Genomic DNA, 20,139 nt, shown 5'->3' on the forward strand with positions numbered 1-20,139 from the left:
AAACCCTTTTTGAGCACTCCCGAACGCCGTAAGTTTCGTTAACTGTTGTACTTTGGTGTAATTTGCATACATATTTATTTCTGATATGAGCAATACTTCATAACTGCTCACAGCGACTGGGAGCAGAAAGAGAAGAAAAGCAAGCAAACATTCGAAATGGGTCTTTATTATGGCAGCAGCAGGTATGCAGTACAGTTTTAAAATGTGTATTATAAACGGATATATAGGCTACATAACTATATCGCGTATAATTATATACAACTATAGCGCGTCTTTTAAAACAGGAGATTTAAATAATCAAATAAATAGGATTATATATTATAAAATATGCTTGGAATAATAAGAATACATTTACAAGTATTTTTAAGTGCATTATACACAATAAGAATAAATGTTGTAAATAAAATTCATTTTATTTACAGCAAACAATTATGTGACTGGTCACGTGAGCAGCGCGTTCCCAGGTTCGTAGGATCACAGAACTCACCCCTCTGTGAATAGATCTCATCTCCATGAGTTTATCACTGAAGTGATATGTAAATTTATTTTTACAGACGTCCACATGAGAAACAATTACCGTCCGAATCGGGCTTTACATGTAGGCCTACTTCTGGCACTTTGGCACTGACGCTCAATTCATCACTGACATACATTTTGTATGTAATGCACTCAGAAAAAGAGGCATATTCTTCTTTATAGTGTTTAATATGTGAAAGCCAGTTCGTTTTAGCTTCTAAAAATCAACCATTTAGCAAAATCAAAAACAAACACACACACATACATATATATATAAAAAAAAAACACACACACACACACACACACACACACACACATATATATATATATATATATATATATATATGTATATATATATATATATATATATGTAGTATGGTATTGTGTGTGTGTGTGTGTGTGTGTGTGTGTGACCCTGGATCAAAAAAACAGTCATAAATAGCATGGGCATATGTAGCAATAGCCAACAATAAATTGTATGGGTCAAGATTATACATTTTTTTCATTAGGATATTAAATAAAGATCGTGTTCCATGAAGATATTTTGTAAACTTCCTACTGTAAATATAAATATATATATATATATATATATATATATATATATATATATATATATATATATATATATAGCCTATATGTGCAGGATATCTGCATATATGTTCAAATGTACTTTGTTTTGAAATACATCATGCAGTGTCTGATAGAATGACAGGTCGTGGTACATAAAAGAAGAAATTTGATTAGCAAACTGTTCCCATGGGAACCTGATACGCCCACCTCGGTTTCCTGTCTCACGTGTTCAGACCATAGACACAGGGGTGTCACCTTTCTTCTGCATCGACCTTTACTGCAAGGCCTACTACAACGTCATCAGCGCCCCGCCTGTAACACATGGATCTTCGATTTAATACCTCGGAAAGAAAGAGGAGGCAGCATTTTTAACTAATGTAACTGGACTTATATACTGAATACAACAACATACATATATTAAATTTAATCATAAATGTTATATTTGTAGATCATTTAAATGGCAAGAGTTATTGTTGAACGGCAGTCTACATTATTAACAAAGTTCCATACATGTTTAATAATGTTGTACCCCCACACATATGACAGTGGTATCGTCTGTACTCCGTGTTGAAATCCTCCGAGCTGAGCCGAAAAGCAAATTCTTGTCGAGGAGCATTTGAGAGAAGCACATATTATTGTAAATTTTACAACAGAAATTCACATCTAACACTTCTACAGTTTTAGCAATGTCTACTCCAGCAAGAAGGCGACTCATGCGGGATTTTAAAAGGTGAATCAAGAAAGCAAAATATGAGGAGCTGTTGTTTACCAAACCCGGATGTAACATTATCTTTTAAAGACCGGAGAATGAGAAGAAACATTTAGAAAACATTTCGAAAGTTGTTTGTTTTGTGTTTATTTGGACCTAAACTTCCTAAATCTAATCTGGCTCCCTTATTTGTTTTGAAAAACACACCAGACTTCAAGAGGATCCTCCAGCTGGAGTTAGCGGTGCTCCGTCAGAAAACAATATCATGGTATGGAATGCAGTGATATTTGGGTAAGTACTTCTTGTGAGCAGGGTTCTGCTGTGGACTAAACCAAGTTTAACATCTTAACAGGCTCGCGTTTCTTTATTTTGAAACCCAAGCATTTTGTCAACACTTAAGATGGCATAAAACCCCCGTCCTTTGGTACTTGTCTTGACTAGTCTGCCTGTGTGTTTTCAAGCACTGAAACTGAAACAAAAGATGACGTGGTGGCATTATTGGTTATCCAAATGTGACCACTTTGCATTCTTGCTTTCACAGGCCAGAAGGAACTCCCTTTGAAGATGGTAAATATAAACATTACTTCTTGGAAGTCCATAAGTTCTGGTGATTCAAGACATGTATTGTGTATTCATGCTTTAAGCCCGTTTTTGTTATAGGTACATTTAAATTGACTGTAGAATTCACAGAAGAATACCCAAACAAACCACCCACAGTCAGATTCATCTCAAAAATGTTTCATCCTAATGGTAAGATTTAGTTTTTTGTTTATCATTTGTCATTCAGAATCATTAATATGGCCGTTTAAAATCTGTCTTCTTGACATGATTAAGGGAATGCCTCACCCCAAAATGAATATTTGCAGAAATTGTTTCTTCATGGGAACAGATTTGGAGAAATTTAGCATTACACCATTTACTTAACCAATGGATCCTCTTCTGTGAATGGGTGCCATAAGAATGAGAGTCCAAACAACTGATAAAAAACTCACAATAATAGTAATCACAGTGCTATTAATCTAGTAATCCACACAACTTCAGTCCATAAATTAAAGTCCTCAGAAGTGAAAAGCTGTGTGTTTGTAAGAAACAAATCCATCATAAAGACGTTTTACCGTCAAACCTTTGCTTCTGGCCAAAGTCCTTTATCAATAATATGGCTGCCTCCAGTGAAAAAGTTGTCTCATCTGAATCAGGAGAGAAATCCACACAGATTTTTTACAAGCAAAAACAGTTTTAAAATAAATATGTTGGTGGATTTTGATGTGCAATTGAACAGGAGATGGACTAAAGGAAGCATTATAATGGAATATGGACTTGTATGTTAGTCGGAAGCAATGATTTGAAGTTAATGCCTTGACAGATTTGTTTCTTACAAACACTGTTTGCTTCATAAGCCATTGATTGATAGCCTGGAGTCGTGTGAATTACATTTTTATCAACTGTTTGGACTCTCACTATGATGGCACCCATTCACTGCACTGGATCTATTGGTGAGCAAGTGATGTCTTACAGAATTTCTCCAAATCTGTTCCTAGTATGAAACAAAATAAATTAAAAAAAGTATATTAAGCAATTTTTCATTTTTGGGTGAACTGTTCCCTTAACCCCTTTCTCTTCCAATGACACTTCAGTATATGCAGATGGAAGCATATGTCTTGACATCCTACAAAACCGGTGGAGTCCAACTTATGACGTGTCATCAATTCTCACCTCAATCCAGGTAAAATATTACTTTTTACTATTATAGGTATGAACATAAATCAGAACACAGCTTGATCAGCTTGTTTTCCTGTTGGTTTTCCCCCAGTCTTTGCTTGATGAACCAAACCCTAACAGTCCGGCTAACAGCCAAGCAGCTCAACTTTACCAGGAGAACAAACGGGAGTATGAGAAGCGTGTGTCTGCTATTGTTGAGCAGAGCTGGAGGGACAGCTGACCTTACACTGCAGAGCACAAAACTTTGTGTGATTGTAGTTTAGTTGAGTGAATTGTTCTAGTGCACTTTAATCTAAATCCTTCCCTTTTTCCCTTGGAGAACTTGTGCTCAGCCAATATCACCTGGTCATTTTCTGTTCAAAAAGTGACATATATGGTGTCAGCCCAGAAACCTGGACTTTATGATATATCAAAGGGCCTTTTTTTGTCTCAAGAAGAACCAAACTGAATGGACACGGTGCTGACCTGCCATCCTTGAACTGTCCATGCCCCAATCGGAACTAATGATCCTGTTATGCTGTTTTTGTGTGATCTGTTACATGCCTGAAAGTGTGGTGTTTTTCTATTCCATGTGTTATTGATTGCCTCGTGTACTATATTATAATAATACACTTTAACTTTCATGTACAGGATCTGTGTATGATTAGTCTACTGACTTTTTGCTTGTTTTAATATGGTCTGAAAAAAAACTGTTTATGGTAGCTGTAACCACAGAAGAAAAAACATTTGTTAAAGCTGCAGTCACTGCAACTTTTTTTTTTTGGTTGAAAATTATACAAAATTAATTTTGAGCAAGTACATAACCAGCCAGTGTTCAAAACTATCTCGTACATTAGCCGATTCACAACGGTAAGCTAGTTATAGTGTTACTAGATAGGTACTGGAAGGTTACCGCAGGAAATACAAGCTTGCCGCTTTCGTCTTTGGGTCATTATACGTCACGTCTGTTTACATAAAGTTTAAATGTCTAAAGAGCAGTACATTTTTCAAACACATTTATTTAAAGATTTTTATAATAAGATACACTCATACACTAGCCACATGCTATATGAGATTGACTATTATTTTATTTGAGGTCAGCCCGCATGGGCTACCTGTTAAATGCCCTCTCCTTCTTTGCTTTTTCCAAAGCTTTGTGCATGGTTTTCTCTGTTTCCCGTACATTTTGGACAATACCACTTCCCTTTGGGTTTGTGATTAAGCCCAACAAATGAGAATTGAAACCATTCAATTTGACATTTATAATTATCACAACCAACCATTTCCCCGAATGACACCTGCTCAAACAGGCAGTAAGTAGTCTCATTCGGATCAATAAGTAGATCTGTAGGTGAAGGCTTTCTGTCAGCTTTGGCTTTGGACCTCTTCTTTTTCTTTGAGGTTTTATTCTGCTTCTCCCTGACAATGCCGCCAGTCCCTTCATCATGGTGAACTATAGAGACGTTCTTCTGAGTGTCAATATTTTTCTGACAACCTTCTATGGAACCAATGGATTTCTCTCTTCTTTTCTCCTCTTCCCTTCTCTTGCTGGGAATAACAGAAGATATGGTAGTAGCTGTCATGCTTTCTTGGGGTTCATGTCGGGTTTCTAGAAGCTCAGTAAGACAGTCTACTTGCCGGCTAAGATTCTCCAACATCTCCACCATCTGACTAGCAAGTTGGATCTTCTCATTGCCCAGCTCCTGCATTTTCATACAAACCGGACTTGCTTACACTACATCTTAAGTATCTAAATTCATATTTTCTATCACTGACACTTCACTTGAAATAGGTGGAAATAATAGATAATTTGATGAATGGAGCAAATCTCAATATATAATTCCAAGAAGTAATATATTAAAAAAAGGAAATAACATGGGTGATGAGTTTTATTATAAACAAAGGTTCAATAGAAATAGAACCAGGAATATAAAACAAGGAATGGTGAGCAATGGTGAAGAAGGAGAAATCAAAGTTATCACGTTTGTAAAACAAGCAGAACAATACATTCATCCTGTCAAATTATCAAAAGCAATAGAAAAATAAATAGGGACATTGAAAGGGGCAACCTACATAATGGAAGAGTCTTGACTAAGTGTTGGTAATGAGAACAAAAAGCAAAGGATCTAAAACTGAAGCCACTGGCTGCTCTTAAGTATGAAAAAGTGTGGAGTAATTACAGGGGTGCACTTATCTATGAAGGAAATAAAATGAAATAAATGGTAAACTTGCTCTGGCTAAAATGTCATAGTTTCTCTGTGGTCATACATTTTGAAGTCAGCAATCTACCTTTAAAGGTGAGGCTATGTTTCACAAATTACTTGGAATGGGAATACCCCACCTTTGTGTTGTAACTGTCAGCGCATTGGACACACTGTTGTTGTTTGCCAGGGAAAAAAGTGATGTGATGATTTGGAGGAGAGCATGAGTTTGGGAAATGTCAAGAAGGAAATGAGCAGAAGTGTTGCTATTGCAGGGGAGAGGATAGCGCTGCGTATGAAGGATGTCCACACCCAGCAGGCTCATGAAATCCATAAGGTAGAGTCCACACCAAACATTTTCCCATAGCATCTTGTCAAGTGAAACATGTATTAGAAGCAAAAGTGCAGAATGAACAGGCAAATAGCCCTCAAAGCAATGAATCAGATGAACTCTTCAAGAAACGAATCATCAGACAGTATAAAAAAGAGCAAATCTGAGCTGAAATTAATACAGTGGTAAAAAGGAAATCAGACAGACAAACAATTTATTTATTTATTTATTTATTTTTTGCAAATAACCTTTTGAGCTTCACGTCAGCAGAGAAGTCCATATAATATTAAAATCTAAAGAAGGGAAGAAAATAAAATAATTTATGATGCATCTCAAGATTGTATAACACTATCATGTCTTTCCTATTTTGTTTGCAAGACAAAAGCAGTACAAAAGCCTTCCAGATACATAGTAACATGGTCAACCAAATGAATGATAATTCAAATAAAAAATGTTTTCATCAGTAGTTGATGCAGTGTTAAATGTTGAGAAAACACTTCTTAAAATTGAAATGATTTTTATAAATCCAGTGGTCAAAAATGCCCTCTAAATTGTCTGTGTAGTTACAGCCACCTGAGTAGTGACTGGAATTTCTGAATACAGTGTTTATGAGCGGTAGGCTATTTTAGAAAAGAAAATTTAAAATATGAAAAAGACGAAATTGGGGTGAATCGATAAATTATGATTAATTTATTGTTATTGTGTGAATATTATGTAATCAAAACGTAACTATAGTCTGATTATTTGAGTATTTAAATGTAATATAATCTAATTATATATCACATCCAAAGCCGCTGAAAAATATCGCATCCATACAGATGTTATGAGCCAGATAATCTCCCGTGTAAGAAGTACAGTTCGCTGCTCAGTACAGTAGGTGGCGACAGTGCTCCTAAAGGTCGCCATCAAACAATAAGTAATAGAAGAAGATCTCACTGCAGCACAACCGAGAGAGCTCTGTGTGTCAAAGTGTACCAGTTTACCAGTGAACACTGAACATTCAATGTGATGACACTGAAAACAAACAGATCGTGTAAACACATCGAGGACATTAAACTATGAACTAATAATCGTCACACGTCATCAGTCCATATCGGAAACCACGTTAAAATGTGTAGAGATATTGATCGTCAAGGTTATGCGTCATCTTTTTTACTATTATAACCACCAAATGTAGTAAGATGAAAATGAGACTTCCTTTAGCATTGATTACAAATGTAAGACTGCTTAATTCTGGCTTTAGAATCGGGCATCGGATTCATAATGGTGTTACAAAAACATCATTGCTGTCCAGTTGTAATATATGCAGCAGGGTGGAGAGAAAGTGGATAAAACCAGTGGGATTTGACACGGGTGTGAAGACTTACAACAGTCTGACCAAGCAGAAAGAACCTTTGGTTTTGGCACAAGAAAGAATTGCAACCTGGTAAGGCACGCAGTGGTCCATAACGTCAGTTGAGATTTTCTTACATGTGAAGTTAGATGAGAAGTTTCTTTCTATAACACCTTATTCTGTCTCTTCCAGGTATAGCTGTGGACCCACTGTTTATGATCATGCCCATCTCGGCCATGCGTGGTATGTTTCTCTGCTTGATCAAGTGCAGAACGTTGAAAGAAGTTTGTTTGTTGCTGTTTTATTTTAGTATTTTTGAGAGAATAGTGTTAATTTTAATTTTAGGTGGTAGGTTTAGTCGTTTTGTTGAAGTAACTGTAATCTGGATTGTGTGATCAGATTCCAAAAATTGAATACCTGTATTAGATTATATTACATTTGTACTTTATTCATCCCATTTTTTTCTTCCTTGCATGCAGCTCATATGTCAGATTTGACATTCTGCAAAGGATCTTATCCTTATTTGAAATTAATGTCATCCACGTCATGGTCATCACTGACATTGATGATAAAATAATACAAAGAAGCCTTGAGGTAAGTGTCAACTGAAAATACATGGTTTCACTTTTTTTTTTTTTTTTTTTTAGTAAATACAAGATTATTCATTTATGTAAAAAAAAGGATGTAAATATTTACAAATTTTAAGACATTGGTAAGACAATTTTTTATTTGATATCTTTTGCAGCAGAACATCTCACCCACTGTCCTAGCAAGAATGCATGAGGAAGAGTTTAAGAGGGACTTGCAAGCACTGCGGGTAAATCGCTACTTTTTTCTTGTCTTGTGTTTATCTTGTCTAAAATATTTGCACATATTTGACTGATCTTTGTTCATTTGTCCAGGTTCTTCCTCCAGCTGTATACATGAGGGTGACAGACAACATACCCCAGATTGTAGCTTTTGTAGAGCGTATTATCGGAAATGGATATGTCTATGTCACAAGTCAAGGTGCCTCTCTCTATTTTGTTGACATTTAAAGGTCAAGTCTTTCTTGTTTAGTGTTTTTTTTCCTATAGTGAATAATAAATTAAATTGAACATCCAGTATTATTTATTGATCCAGGGAACGTCTACTTCGACACTCAGTCAATTGGTGACCGCTATGGCAAGCTTGTGAACCTTGGAGGAATTGTTGGGGAGCTGGGTATGTTTACGATATATATATATATATATATATATATATATATATATATATATATACACACACACACACACTTGGAGGTCTTCATCATCAGTAACAGAAAAATTTTGATAGTTTCCTTAGTCTTTAAGCACACGTTTTGCCACTGGACTTTTATGATAAAAAATGTTATAGGGACTTGAATTACTGTACATAAGAGTAGTTGTTTTTTCATAATTAAAATGTATAAGAAACTAACCTAAATAATGGTTAGTGATATTCAACCAAATATCACTGCGTGTTGGTATTTGTTTTGCATTGCTTTGATGTTGTGTCTGATTTTGAATGGATGTCAGTGGTACATTTACTCTGTGTATACATAGTTTAAGGCTGAATTATTAGTTCAGTCAGTTTCCAGTAGCTCTTTAAGCCCTGTATGGACATTAATTATTTATCATGTGTATGTATAGGCAATTTAAACATTAGTCGGTGATTTTACTGCTCTATAAATCCAGAATGTCCAGAATTTTTTTTCTCCACCTAAATTCTGCAGGACTTTCGTACTATTTTTTTTTTTTTTTACACCAAAGTTGGTGTGGTAATTAAATACATCTCTAGCTTAATCCAAAAGTGGTTTTGTAAAGCCTTTTTGACCACTGTCATGCACTGTACAAGAACTGTTTTCAAGAATTATTGATGTGTTCACATATCCACGTAAATTCATGTGAACTTTTGAAACGACCCTTTGTGACAGCAGTTATGTAATCAGTTTTTATAAAAAAAAAAAAAATTAAATTAGGGCTTGCATGGTTGATTATTTTACTAGTTTACCAAATAGTTTGCCTAATGTAAATAAACTTTTTTAATATAATTTTGAGAGACAAAATGTATAAAAACCTTTTTTCCTATTTTTAAATTGGATATTGATTAAATTGTGATTGACCTCATGAGACGTGCGTTTCCAGGTTCATAGGATCACAGAACTCACTCTTCCACCATGAATGAATAGTTAGTCATAGTAGCCTAATGGTTAGAAAGTCTGACTTGTAACCCAGAGGTTGTGGATTCGAATCTCGGTACCAGCAGGGATTGTAGGTGGGGGGAGTGAATGTACGTCGATCTCTTCCACCGTGTTCACGGTGTTTGTGTGTTTGCACTTGGATGGGTAAAATGCAGAGCACAAATTCCAAGTATAGAGGCACCATACTTGGCCACACGTCACATCCTTTCCCTTTGAGTTTTATCACTGAGGAGCCATGCAAATTTATTTTTACAGAAGTAGGTATAAAAAAGGGGGAAAAATTGCAAAGCTCTTTTTGTATGGGTGAGGAATGGATGGCAGATGTAGCAGTATTGCCCATTTATTAAAGGCAACAGAAATGTACATGTATCATACCACATTTGAATGTATTATAAAATCTTACCCCACCAAAAAATATGGAACAGAATCATATTATGCAATGGTAACATCCATAAACACTTGTTTGCTCTTGTCTCCAGTTCAGTGTTTAGAAGCCAGTTGGACATCCACTCTGGAGGAATTGACCTTGCCTTCCCACATCATGAGAATGAGATTGCCCAATCTGAGGCGTATCATCAGTGCGAACAATGGGGAAATTACTTCCTGCACTCCGGTAATGCCCTTTAGTCTTCTAGTTTAAGTAGTATTGGTAGTAACATTTTAGGGCGCATATTGTAACATAGGATCTGTGAAAATGTAGTTTTATTGTTGCAGGGTCTAGGAAGAAAATTTAATAAAAGCTTTTTTTCAGGGCATCTTCATTTGAAAGGAAGTGTAGAGAAGATGTCAAAATCCTTGAAGAATTATGTAGCTATAAAGGTAACAAGTTATATTGATAAGTGTAAAATTATGTTATATTATTAATACATAATCGTGTTTTTTTTTTAAATCTAGCTCTCTTAATAATCTAGGATTTTCTGGAATCTTACACTGCTAATGAGTTTCGACTTTTTTGTCTTCTGACCAGATACAGATCAGGTATGTGTTGCATGCTGAAAAGGACTCCTGAAAGTAATACTCCTGCAGTTTTGCATCAAATAAGGGCATATATTTTACATTCACTGTGGGTTCGTTTAAACTTTCCAGCAATTGACTATAGTGATGCTAGCATGAATGAAGCCCGATCTACTTTGTCCACCATCTCTGCCTTCTGCCACACTGCACAGGCCTACATGCAGGGCCACTTACAGTGCCAGCCTATAGAGGAGGGTATTCTCTGGGAGAGGTAAAAACAGATCACATATAGGGTATACGTTTTGAACAGCAGAATGATATGAATAAGGTAGTGTGCAGAGACTGATTATACATGTGCTGTTTCATGCAAAGGACATTGTAACAGTATGGTTGCAAGTGTTATTTGCAGCTATACTGAGAATACAAAAGGGGCTTGACTCTGTGAACAGAACAATTATAGAATCACGCCTCATAGTAAATGCGTTTATAATTCCTAAACATTTGACTGTGTGAACGTAACCTAGAAGAGCTGATGATGAAAACGCCTTTGTCTCCATCTTCTTTTCATCTCCACTGTCCTTGTTTGGTCAAGGTTGTCTGCTACACAGTCTAGTGTTCGGAAGGCACTCGCTGATGATTTTGACACCCCAAAAGCTGTGAATGTCATTATGAGCCTCATTCACCATGGCAACTGTCAGCTTCAGCCTGCTACTAAGGTAACATCATTGGGTAGGTCACCAAGGCCTCACATTCTTGTCATTATACAAAATTGTACATCTTTAATTAGATATTTTATGTTTATATTTAGACTTATTAGTCATAGATTTAAAAAAGTCTTTTTGTGTTTGAAGAATAATGGGCCGAGGTGTCCTGCTGTATTTGGAGCCATGCTGTCCTATGTCAGAGAAATCATGGCTGTTTTTGGAGTTGATCTATTGGACAAAAAGGTGAGAAATCAAACATTAAAACAAATGTATTTTAATGTTAAAATACTTCACCTAATCCAAGTGTGATTGAATGTTCAGTAATGTACAGAGGCAGGACTGCCTGCTTGACCGAACAGTGCTGCGCGAGGGAAATATTCCTGAAACACATTTTGAAATGGTCATTATTAGCATTCCCACCCTGTGGCACAGGAATTTCACAAAGCAGCTTTAAGGATGGATGTATAGATTGAAGGAAGGAATTCAATTTAACCATTTATATTCAAATACATATAAATTAAAATCTCATTATTTTATAAAATATCTAATTTATGTTAGGATTAAGTAATATAAGAAATCGGGCTACTCCATTCCTTCTGAACAGCATCAGTGCATTTTGGAACTGCCATTATACGAACTCTCACGTGTTGACTGAAATCTGTTATATGTTCTTATATATTTTAATACTTACATGACCATGCAGAGCAATTGTCAGACTCCTGTGAGTTGCCTGCGAGCCCTAACCATGTTTAACAGTTGGCAATAGATATTGTTGATTGCAAGATACTTTGGCATTCAATAACAATTTCTGAAATGTTCTGATATAGGAAATACATCAGGGGCGGAAATTAATGGGCACTTGGGGCAAAAATGGCACCAAGGTTTAAAGAGATACTCCACCCCAAAATGAAAATTTTGTCATTAATCACTTACCCCCATGTCGTTCCAAACCTGTAAAAAACACAATCAAATACATAACACAATTAAACATACTCATAATGAAAACCTGGAGGCTTGAGACTGTCCCATAGACTGCCAAGTAAATAACAGTGTCAAGGTCCATAAAAGGTATGAAAGTCGTCGTCAGAATACTCCATCTGCCATCAGACGTGCAATCTGGGTTATATGAAGCGACGGGAACACTTTTTATAAGCGAAGAAAAAAATAACGACTTTATGCAATAATTCCCACAAGGATGCGCTGTTTTGTTTCAAATCAAAGCTAAACACACATAGAAACAGCGCATCCTTGTGGTGCGGATGACACAGAAGTAGGGGTGTAAATCGGATGGTTCGTCACGATACGATATGATATCGATTCTCATACCCAGCGATACAATATTTTCCGATACCTCAAAAAAATTCTACGATTACGATTCAATTCGATACAGGAGTATATCGATCGATATATCGATATTTTTATATTTTATATCTATTTTAAACAACCATCTACATTTTTATTAACTCACAAATGCAACCAAAATATATAAAAAGAACATTTATCAGAAGATTTTACATTCTGTACCTCAGTTGGGACATTCACAACAAAGAAAATAGGCCTACACATTTTTTTAAATAATAAAGAAAATAAACAATTGGAAAAACATTTCTGGCTGCTAATTTGGGCTCAGTTCTAAAAATCTTTTCTACAGATAACCAAATTACAAGCAATAGCAGAAAATAACTACAATACAACAAAGACACAAGTTCAATAAACAGTGCTTTTCAGGTTTTTCAGCTCAGTCAAAAATACATTTTCAGGTACGCTACAGAAATGTAATAGGCTAATCAAATGTAAAATAACTGCACAGTCTTCACTTTATAAATTAAATATAGATTAACCATTTCTGATGTTATAACGGTTATTTAGTCAGGAGCCGTGAGCACTTGTATTTTTCTTTGACAGCATTAGATTTATTATTAGTTTGCTTTCACTTTAAGAACGAAGCACGGATTTAATATACTGATATAATATACTGATATTTAATATACTGATACACACGCCTTTTCTTTCTCAACTGTTTACGTAAAGACATATGCATAACGACTGTGTTTACTAGGATATTCGTCAAAATGCGCATTTTGATTTAATTTTGTCTGTATTTATTCATCCATGCACAAAAAAGCGGAAGAGAGCTCGATTTAGTATTCACGCTGCTGTCTGTGTGCGTGCACACGCTTCAGACGTGTGCGCTGAAAACTTCTCACACAGCGCTCAACTGTTCCACCAACAATCCAGAGCCTCTTTTATGCTTCACCTTGTGCCTTCGGGCAAGGGCAGTCCTTATATCGAGTCCTGATACGCGAGTTTGAGCGAGAATTGCATGCGTTGGCGGTAATGCATAGACGGACATTATGTGAAAATGTGGACAGTGCCTATTTATACTACAGATATCGATACTTTACGTGTGGCATCGATGCATCGTATCATCAGACATCGTATCGATGTATCGATCCATATCGATGAATCGTTACACCCCTTCACAGAAGAGCATACACAGCATACGTGTTCCCACTTATGAAAAAAGTGTTCCCGTCGCTTCATATAACCCAGATTGCATGTTTGATGGCAGATGGAGTATTCTGACGATGACTTTCATACCTTTTATGGACCTTGACACTGTTATTTACTTGGTGTTCTATGGGACAGTCTCAAGCCTCCAGGTTTTCATCCAAAATATTTTAAATTGTGTTCCGAAGACGAACTGAGCTTTTACGTGTTTGGAACGACATAAGGGTAAGTGATTAATGACAAAATTTTCATTTTGGGGTGGAGTATCCCTTTAATACGTTATAATTTTAATATTCTCTTATAATTTTTGCCCATACATTGAAAGTGTACGCAACCAAAATGTTCTTTAAAAAGTAAAAGTCATAAAAGTAATGGAATCGAGTCAAGGCTTATGCATCCACTGTTCCCTTAATGCTGGGTTCTTTGGGAAGCTGAACAAGGTTATCTTTCCCTCACAACCAAGACACTTCTTTGGTGACATTGATTTCATGGTCTAAAAACAAAATGACAAATCCTTCTCAAGTCCTGTACAGCGCTGCTGACGACTTCCGTAACCCGAAGTATGTTGATCAGAATCAGAATCAGAAAGAGCTTTATTGCCAAGTATGTTTGCACATAATTCTTGCACCTGGTTTCTCCTAAGGTTTTTTTCTTAATTTCTGTCACCGATGGAGTTTTGGTTCCTTTCCACTGTTGCCTTTGGCTTGACAATTTTAAATATAACTGAAATTGTGTTCGTCTGAAAGAGGAATGTCAGATACGCCTAGAATGCCCTCAGGGTGAGTAAATCATTGCCTAATTTTCATTTATGGGTGAACTATCCCTTTAAGAGCAATATGGATTTTGTGATTGATTTGTGATTGAGTTGTTCAAAACACTACTTGATAACATACGAGGATGACAAATGTTAAGGAGTATGTCGAGGACAATCATGACGTCACAATTCTCCTGATTTCATATCCGGCTGTTTCAGAAGGGTAGAAAAAAGAATTAATATTTTAAACTGGGGAGATAGTTTTGAGTTTTGAAATTTGCAGTTTTTATTGTAGAGTTACCTGTTATATATGTAAATATCAAGAACGAAATGACCAAAACATTTTCTTCTTTGTAGGCATTGACATCCTTTTTCTTCATAAAATTAAATCACTGCAACTTTTTAAATCCTTTTTTACTCTGTGTTCCTTAGGAAGTCCATGATTCCTCTGGAGTTTTAAATAATGTGGTGGAGGAGTTGGTGCATTTTCGAAGTAAGGTTCGTAAATTTGCTCTTTCTGTGGAAGATCAAGCTTCACAAAATCCCCAGACTGGCTCTGAAATTCAGAAAAGGCATCCACAGCCAGACAGAGTGCCCTTGCTGAAGGTCTGTGATGCCTTAAGGAATAATCTAGCACCCCTTGGAGTCCACATTAAGGTAAGATTTCTTCCTATTAGACTAAGTGCAGCAGAGCTTTTAAAGGAAAATTCATGGTTATTATATAAGCATGGTACACTGTAAAAAGTTTTTATAATTAAAAACTCAAAGGCACAATTAATAAGTAATTCTGAGATTTCTTAAGTCACCAAACTATATTTATCTACCCATGTAAAGTACATTTTCCTTAGCATATTATGTATTGATCCCTTGAACTCTTAAAAGACCATCCTGCACCTTCTGAGAAAGCACATCTGAGGTTTCCATTGCTAATATTTCATTTTGGTTTCAGGATAGAGGCACAAACTCCACATGGAAAATAACAAGAGGAGAGACAAGGAAGAATTAACCACTTACTGTTACACTTGCTAAGTTTTTCTTCTCTTCAAAGAAGTAACAGTTTAACTGAAAAGTCTTGAAAAAGACTATTAGTTCTATAGTGTAAGACCACCAGTAATCATAACCACAGCTTGCTTCTGATGATAATGATTGTAATTGTTAATACAACATCTCTGTTCTTAGTTTAACCTATAATTAAATTACTTTTTGTATGATATTTGTCTCAGTAAAGGACATTAGGATGAACCTAAGGACATTTCTCAACCACTCTGATACAGAAATGATCGTTACTGACCTCCATTGACCTTTTTCTTTTCACAACATGTTTTGTTTTTTTTTCTGGGAGGATTTGTCCTTTGATATTTGAAGACATTATGAATAGACTTCCCAAAGCCCTCTGTCATACATTTCGTTTTTAAATGGGGAAGGATAAAAAAATGTCAATGTATATATATATATAAATAAAAATAAAAATATAAAATGCATTTTTTTTTGACGACATATTATATATATATAATATATATAAATAGGATGGGAACAATAAAAATTAAATTATAAGATGCATTTTTTTTGACGACATATGCATTTTAAATCGGGACTTTTTTGCATTGTGCCATTGGTCTTGAGTTTCCCCTTTTCGTCATAAGTGACCTTCAAGTAGGAGCAGAGCACTGGTGGTTTTTTTTATTTTAAAGGTCCGGCGTTATGTCCCTGTTTAGGCACGAACAAGTCCATTTCAACCCACCTAAATAGCCCAGAAAACCTGCTGAGATCTGCTCCTAAAGTGTTTCTACGATACGAGCCAAAAGTAACAACTTCCAAAGGAACTTGGACGGCGCATATTTGTTATAAATCGCGGAGTTGGAAGTGTGTAATTTTTAGATCTTCGTTTCATCACTGAGTCTTCAACCCTAGACCCATGCCTGCTTCTGGGAAAATGAGAAAGCCGGATATTAAAATCGTAATCTTAGGAGACATGAATGTAGGGAAAACGTCCCTGTTGCACAGGTATACAGAGAGAAGCTTTAAGGAAACTACAAGCACAATCGGCGGAGCGTTCTTCATGAAGCAGTGGGGTCCGTACAACATCTCTATCTGGGATACAGCGGGTGAGATTGATGGATGTCAGTTCAGTTTAGGCCAATACAAAAAAGGAAAGGTACCAGATGCAGAAACCTCTGCAGTTAAAAAGTGCTTATGGAAAACATTAAATTGAAATGTAAAGTAATTGTTTCTAGAGAGTTGTTCTATATTGTTATTATGTAGCCTATTGTTTCTATAAATAAATAACAATCGCTATAAATATAGGTAGCCTAAATTTACGATTGTATATTTAAATATATTTATATATTATAATTTCGTAATATCGTGATTTTTCGAACGTGATATTTAGACTGGTGCAAGAGTTATCCACATGTTATGTTGAAATCAAGTGACAAGCATTGCTGTTGAAATCAAGGGATTTCAACATCACGGCTTGTCCACCATTTGATCTTTTGTGTTTTAAAAGCAGCAGCCTAAGTGAAACAAGAAAAAGGAAAGGTGCATCAGTCATTGCCCCTCAGTTGTCCCTCGTTCTTTGCCGGATTTTGCAATCTTGGTAGTTTCAGCAATAATTGTGGAATTTTTTTTACACAGAATTCTAGCAGTCACTGATAGAAAGCACGTATTCGTTATTCTGAATGCAAAGAACAGATCCAAATTTATCAAATGTTGCATCTAACTTTTTCAACTGTTTAAAAAAGACGTTAAAGATTAAAGCAAAAGGATATTTGACTGCTCCGGCCTTTATCTAAACGAGTCGATGAGGGTAACACGTTTTTGAAGCTGTGATAGCATGGCTCAGCTGAAAGTAATGACTTTTAATCCTGTCAGAACTACCGCTGTTTAGACACTGGCTGCATTGTAAGCTGTTGCTGTAGCTGTAGCTCATTGATTTCTTTAGGTTGTTTTTACATATTGCACATTGCACACACATTTCATTTTAACTAACAAGAAAAACAAACAACTTCTTTTTTTTTTTTTTTACACTAAAATGAATTTTAAAATGGTCATTAAATTTAGATGTATTTTTAATTGTCATGAAATTAAATTTAATTGAAAACATAAAATAATATACAAAATTGTTGGTATTTAGCTATTTTAGTTATTTAGAAGGATTAGTCTCTTCCTCCACTTAAAATTTAATAATTGTACTGACCGTATTTAACCCTTTTTATTAGAACCCCCCCCCCACTTCTTTTAATTAACCCCTCTGAAACCCCATTTATTACTATATGCTTTGTAGAAACATCAGTCATTTAAAAGCAGAAATATGAAGTGGTAGTTTGCCCAAAAATGAAAGGTCTATCATAATTTAATCAAGCACAAATGTTTTTCTTTGTTCTGTGAAACACGAAAATTAAGCGTTAATATTACAGTCATATTACATTTTCACATTGCTCTATTCCATAGAATGAAAGTGATCGGTCTTCTGAAGCCATAGTTGTGTGAGGAAATTCACAGAAATTTCACAGCTAAATATGTACTCCCTCAAAAATTTCCAGTGACCCTTATAAACCTGTTCAGAAGAAATCATGACCTTGAGATGGGGTTGAAAAAGGAACATTATTAGATTTAATTGTTAGCGTGCTAAGTGAATAGACTGACCTAAGTGTTCTTACTTCATTAAAGAAATAGGTTACCCAAACATAAAAATGTTGCCATTATTTACCTACTCTTATGTTGTGTGAAAGACATATGCTGTAATTCTTTTGCATATCACACAAATAAGAATTTTAAAGAGTCACAAATTGGACTGATCTGGTTCTCAATGATTTTAATTTACTGACTCAGTGATCATGTCACAACAGTTCTCGAGTTGACAGGTCATTAAAGGGCAAGATTACTGAATAATAACTTATCTTCTCTTCTACCAAAAAAAGAAAAGAAAAAAAAAACCTAACAGGAATCTTTTTATATCGCAAAATATAATTTATTCCAGTGATGCAAAGCTGAATTTTGCATCCTTTACTACAGTCTTTAGTGTCACATGATGCTTCAGAAATTATTCTAATATGCTGATTTGCTGCTCAGGAAACATTTCTTATTATTATTAATGTTGAACACATTTGTGTTGCTTCATATGCTTGTGGAAACGATGATGCACTACAATTCAAAGGTTTTGTGTTTAAAAAAAAAAAAGATTTTATTATATATATTTTAACATTTTCCAGATGCATTAAATTCATTAAAAATGACAGTAAAGTCATTTATAAAACAAACAATCCAAAATATATATATTAACAAACACACACACACAAAAAAACCCCCAACAAGACCCTGCCCTCTCTTACACACAAAAACACACACACACACACACACACATATATATATATATATATATATATATATATATATATTTTTTTTTTTTTCACAAAAATTTGAAACGGCACAGCTGGTTGCAACATTCATAATAATAAGAAATATTTCTTGAGCAGCAAATCAGCATATTAGAATAATTTCTGGAGGACACTGAAGACTAAAGTAATGACAGTTCAAATTCATCTTTGCATCTTATGAATAAATTAAGTAAATAATAATAATAATAATAATAATAATAATAATAATAATAAAATAGAAAACAGTTATTTTAAATTATAAAATATTTTGCTGTATTATTTTTATTATTTTTTTAATCAAATAATTTATGCCTTGTTGAGCAGAAGAGACTTCAATCAAAAATGTAAAAGTTCAAACAAACAGTTTTTAATATTTCTGTGCTTCTTATTTCATCAGGTCGTGAACAGTTCCATGGCCTAGGCTCCATATATTGTCGTGGCGCTGCAGCCATCATTCTCACGTATGATGTCACAGACTGGCAGAGCTTTGTAGAGCTTGAAGATCGCTTCCTCTCTCTCTCTGACTCGGCCAATAGTGACAGCATATTTGCCATTGTGGGCAACAAAGCAGACCTCACTGACCCTAAAGCCCATGTTATGACCCCAGAGGAAGTCAGAACAGAAGAGGGTAGCGTGCTTCCCCTTCCATCCTTTCCCACAACTCCAGACTTTCCCTTGCCCAAACAGGTGAGTCAGGATGATGCCACAGCACTGTACAACCGCATAATTCGCTATAAGGCACTAGAGGGCACCAGCCCACCAGCAGAAAAGATGTGCTTCGAGACAAGTGCTAAGACTGGATTTAATGTAGATGTTATGTTTGAGACACTCTTTGATATGGTGTTGCCATCCATCATTCAAAAACGCTCCCAAAGTGATTCACCAATATTGTATTTGGAGGACTATAACAAAGAGGGAAAGAAGAACAAAGGGAATTGTTGCACGTGATATATATTTACTGAAGAGCATCTTGGGTCTTGCATGAATATCCATTTATTTATAGACACTGTTATTTGATCTGTTACAGAATTGTTTACTGTAACAGTAAATATTGTACATTGTCACAGTGAATAAGTGCACATTGTTATATCTGTTCTGATTTGTATGGCAGTGTGTGTTTGTTTGAGATAATCTTGTTTTTTTTACAAATAGAGCATAAAGAATTTGAACTTTAGTTAGTGTTGCTCACTTGCTTCTGAACACTATAAATAGTTGAATGAATGAATGATGCATTTATATAGCACTTTATTGTGTATTGCTGTACACCCAAAGCACTTTGCAA

General features: G+C 35.3%; 4 protein-coding genes and 1 long non-coding RNA gene across 5 annotated transcripts in view; 3 read left to right on the forward strand and 2 right to left on the reverse strand.

Annotated features, from left to right (window-relative positions):
- Positions 1-9,225, reverse strand: part of LOC122145068 — a 12,820-nt gene extending 3,595 nt beyond the window's left edge. The window contains exons 1-2 of the long non-coding RNA XR_006160099.1: positions 9,216-9,225; positions 5,722-5,724 (exon numbers count right to left, since the gene is read on the reverse strand). This is a non-coding gene — a long non-coding RNA (uncharacterized LOC122145068). The remainder of the gene's footprint in view (positions 1-5,721; positions 5,725-9,215) is intronic.
- Positions 1,634-4,143, forward strand: LOC109096103 (ubiquitin-conjugating enzyme E2 A-like). Its single transcript, XM_019109778.2, has 6 exons — positions 1,634-1,816; positions 2,006-2,086; positions 2,337-2,362; positions 2,456-2,545; positions 3,430-3,518; positions 3,606-4,143. The coding sequence occupies exons 1-6, from the start codon at positions 1,773-1,775 to the stop codon at positions 3,732-3,734; spliced, it is 459 nt and encodes a 152-aa protein (XP_018965323.1). The 5' UTR covers positions 1,634-1,772; the 3' UTR covers positions 3,735-4,143.
- Positions 4,612-5,208, reverse strand: LOC109096104 (inhibitor of growth protein 1-like). The gene has a single exon (XM_042756647.1). The coding sequence runs from the start codon at positions 5,206-5,208 to the stop codon at positions 4,612-4,614; it is 597 nt and encodes a 198-aa protein (XP_042612581.1).
- Positions 6,957-15,692, forward strand: LOC109095818 (probable cysteine--tRNA ligase, mitochondrial). Its single transcript, XM_042756664.1, is given in 14 exon segments — positions 6,957-7,451; positions 7,551-7,601; positions 7,838-7,952; positions 8,104-8,175; positions 8,261-8,366; positions 8,481-8,561; positions 9,908-10,171; positions 10,310-10,377; positions 10,470-10,536; positions 10,645-10,783; positions 11,105-11,228; positions 11,364-11,459; positions 14,914-15,138; positions 15,431-15,692. Coding segments are annotated over 14 exon segments (1,710 nt in total). The 5' UTR covers positions 6,957-7,206; the 3' UTR covers positions 15,488-15,692.
- A 317-nt stretch (positions 15,693-16,009) lies between these two features.
- LOC109053897 (ras-related protein Rab-20-like) lies at positions 16,010-20,031 on the forward strand. The gene is made up of 2 exons (XM_042756636.1): positions 16,010-16,586; positions 19,255-20,031. Exons 1-2 carry the CDS (start codon positions 16,397-16,399, stop codon positions 19,803-19,805), a joined length of 741 nt encoding a protein of 246 aa, XP_042612570.1. The 5' UTR covers positions 16,010-16,396; the 3' UTR covers positions 19,806-20,031.
- Positions 20,032-20,139: the final 108 nt, after the last annotated feature.

This window comes from Cyprinus carpio, chromosome A1 (assembly GCF_018340385.1).
Source record: "Cyprinus carpio isolate SPL01 chromosome A1, ASM1834038v1, whole genome shotgun sequence".
NCBI classification, from domain to species: domain Eukaryota; kingdom Metazoa; phylum Chordata; class Actinopteri; order Cypriniformes; family Cyprinidae; genus Cyprinus; species Cyprinus carpio.

What these genes read in the sequence shown, in the direction of transcription:
- LOC109096104 (XM_042756647.1), bottom strand. Translation starts at nt 5,208, where the DNA reads ATGAAAATGCAGGAGCTGGGCAATGAGAAGATCCAACTTGCTAGTCAG.
- LOC109053897 (XM_042756636.1), top strand. Translation starts at nt 16,397, where the DNA reads ATGCCTGCTTCTGGGAAAATGAGAAAGCCGGATATTAAAATCGTAATC. An exon ending in CTCTATCTGGGATACAGCGG is followed by an intron (nt 16,587 to 19,254) that starts GTGAGATTGATG and finishes TTATTTCATCAG; the next exon opens with GTCGTGAACAGTTCCATGGC.
- LOC109096103 (XM_019109778.2), top strand. Translation starts at nt 1,773, where the DNA reads ATGTCTACTCCAGCAAGAAGGCGACTCATGCGGGATTTTAAAAG. An exon ending in TGGAATGCAGTGATATTTGG is followed by an intron (nt 2,087 to 2,336) that starts GTAAGTACTTCT and finishes TTGCTTTCACAG; the next exon opens with GCCAGAAGGAACTCCCTTTG. An exon ending in AGGAACTCCCTTTGAAGATG is followed by an intron (nt 2,363 to 2,455) that starts GTAAATATAAAC and finishes TTTTTGTTATAG; the next exon opens with GTACATTTAAATTGACTGTA.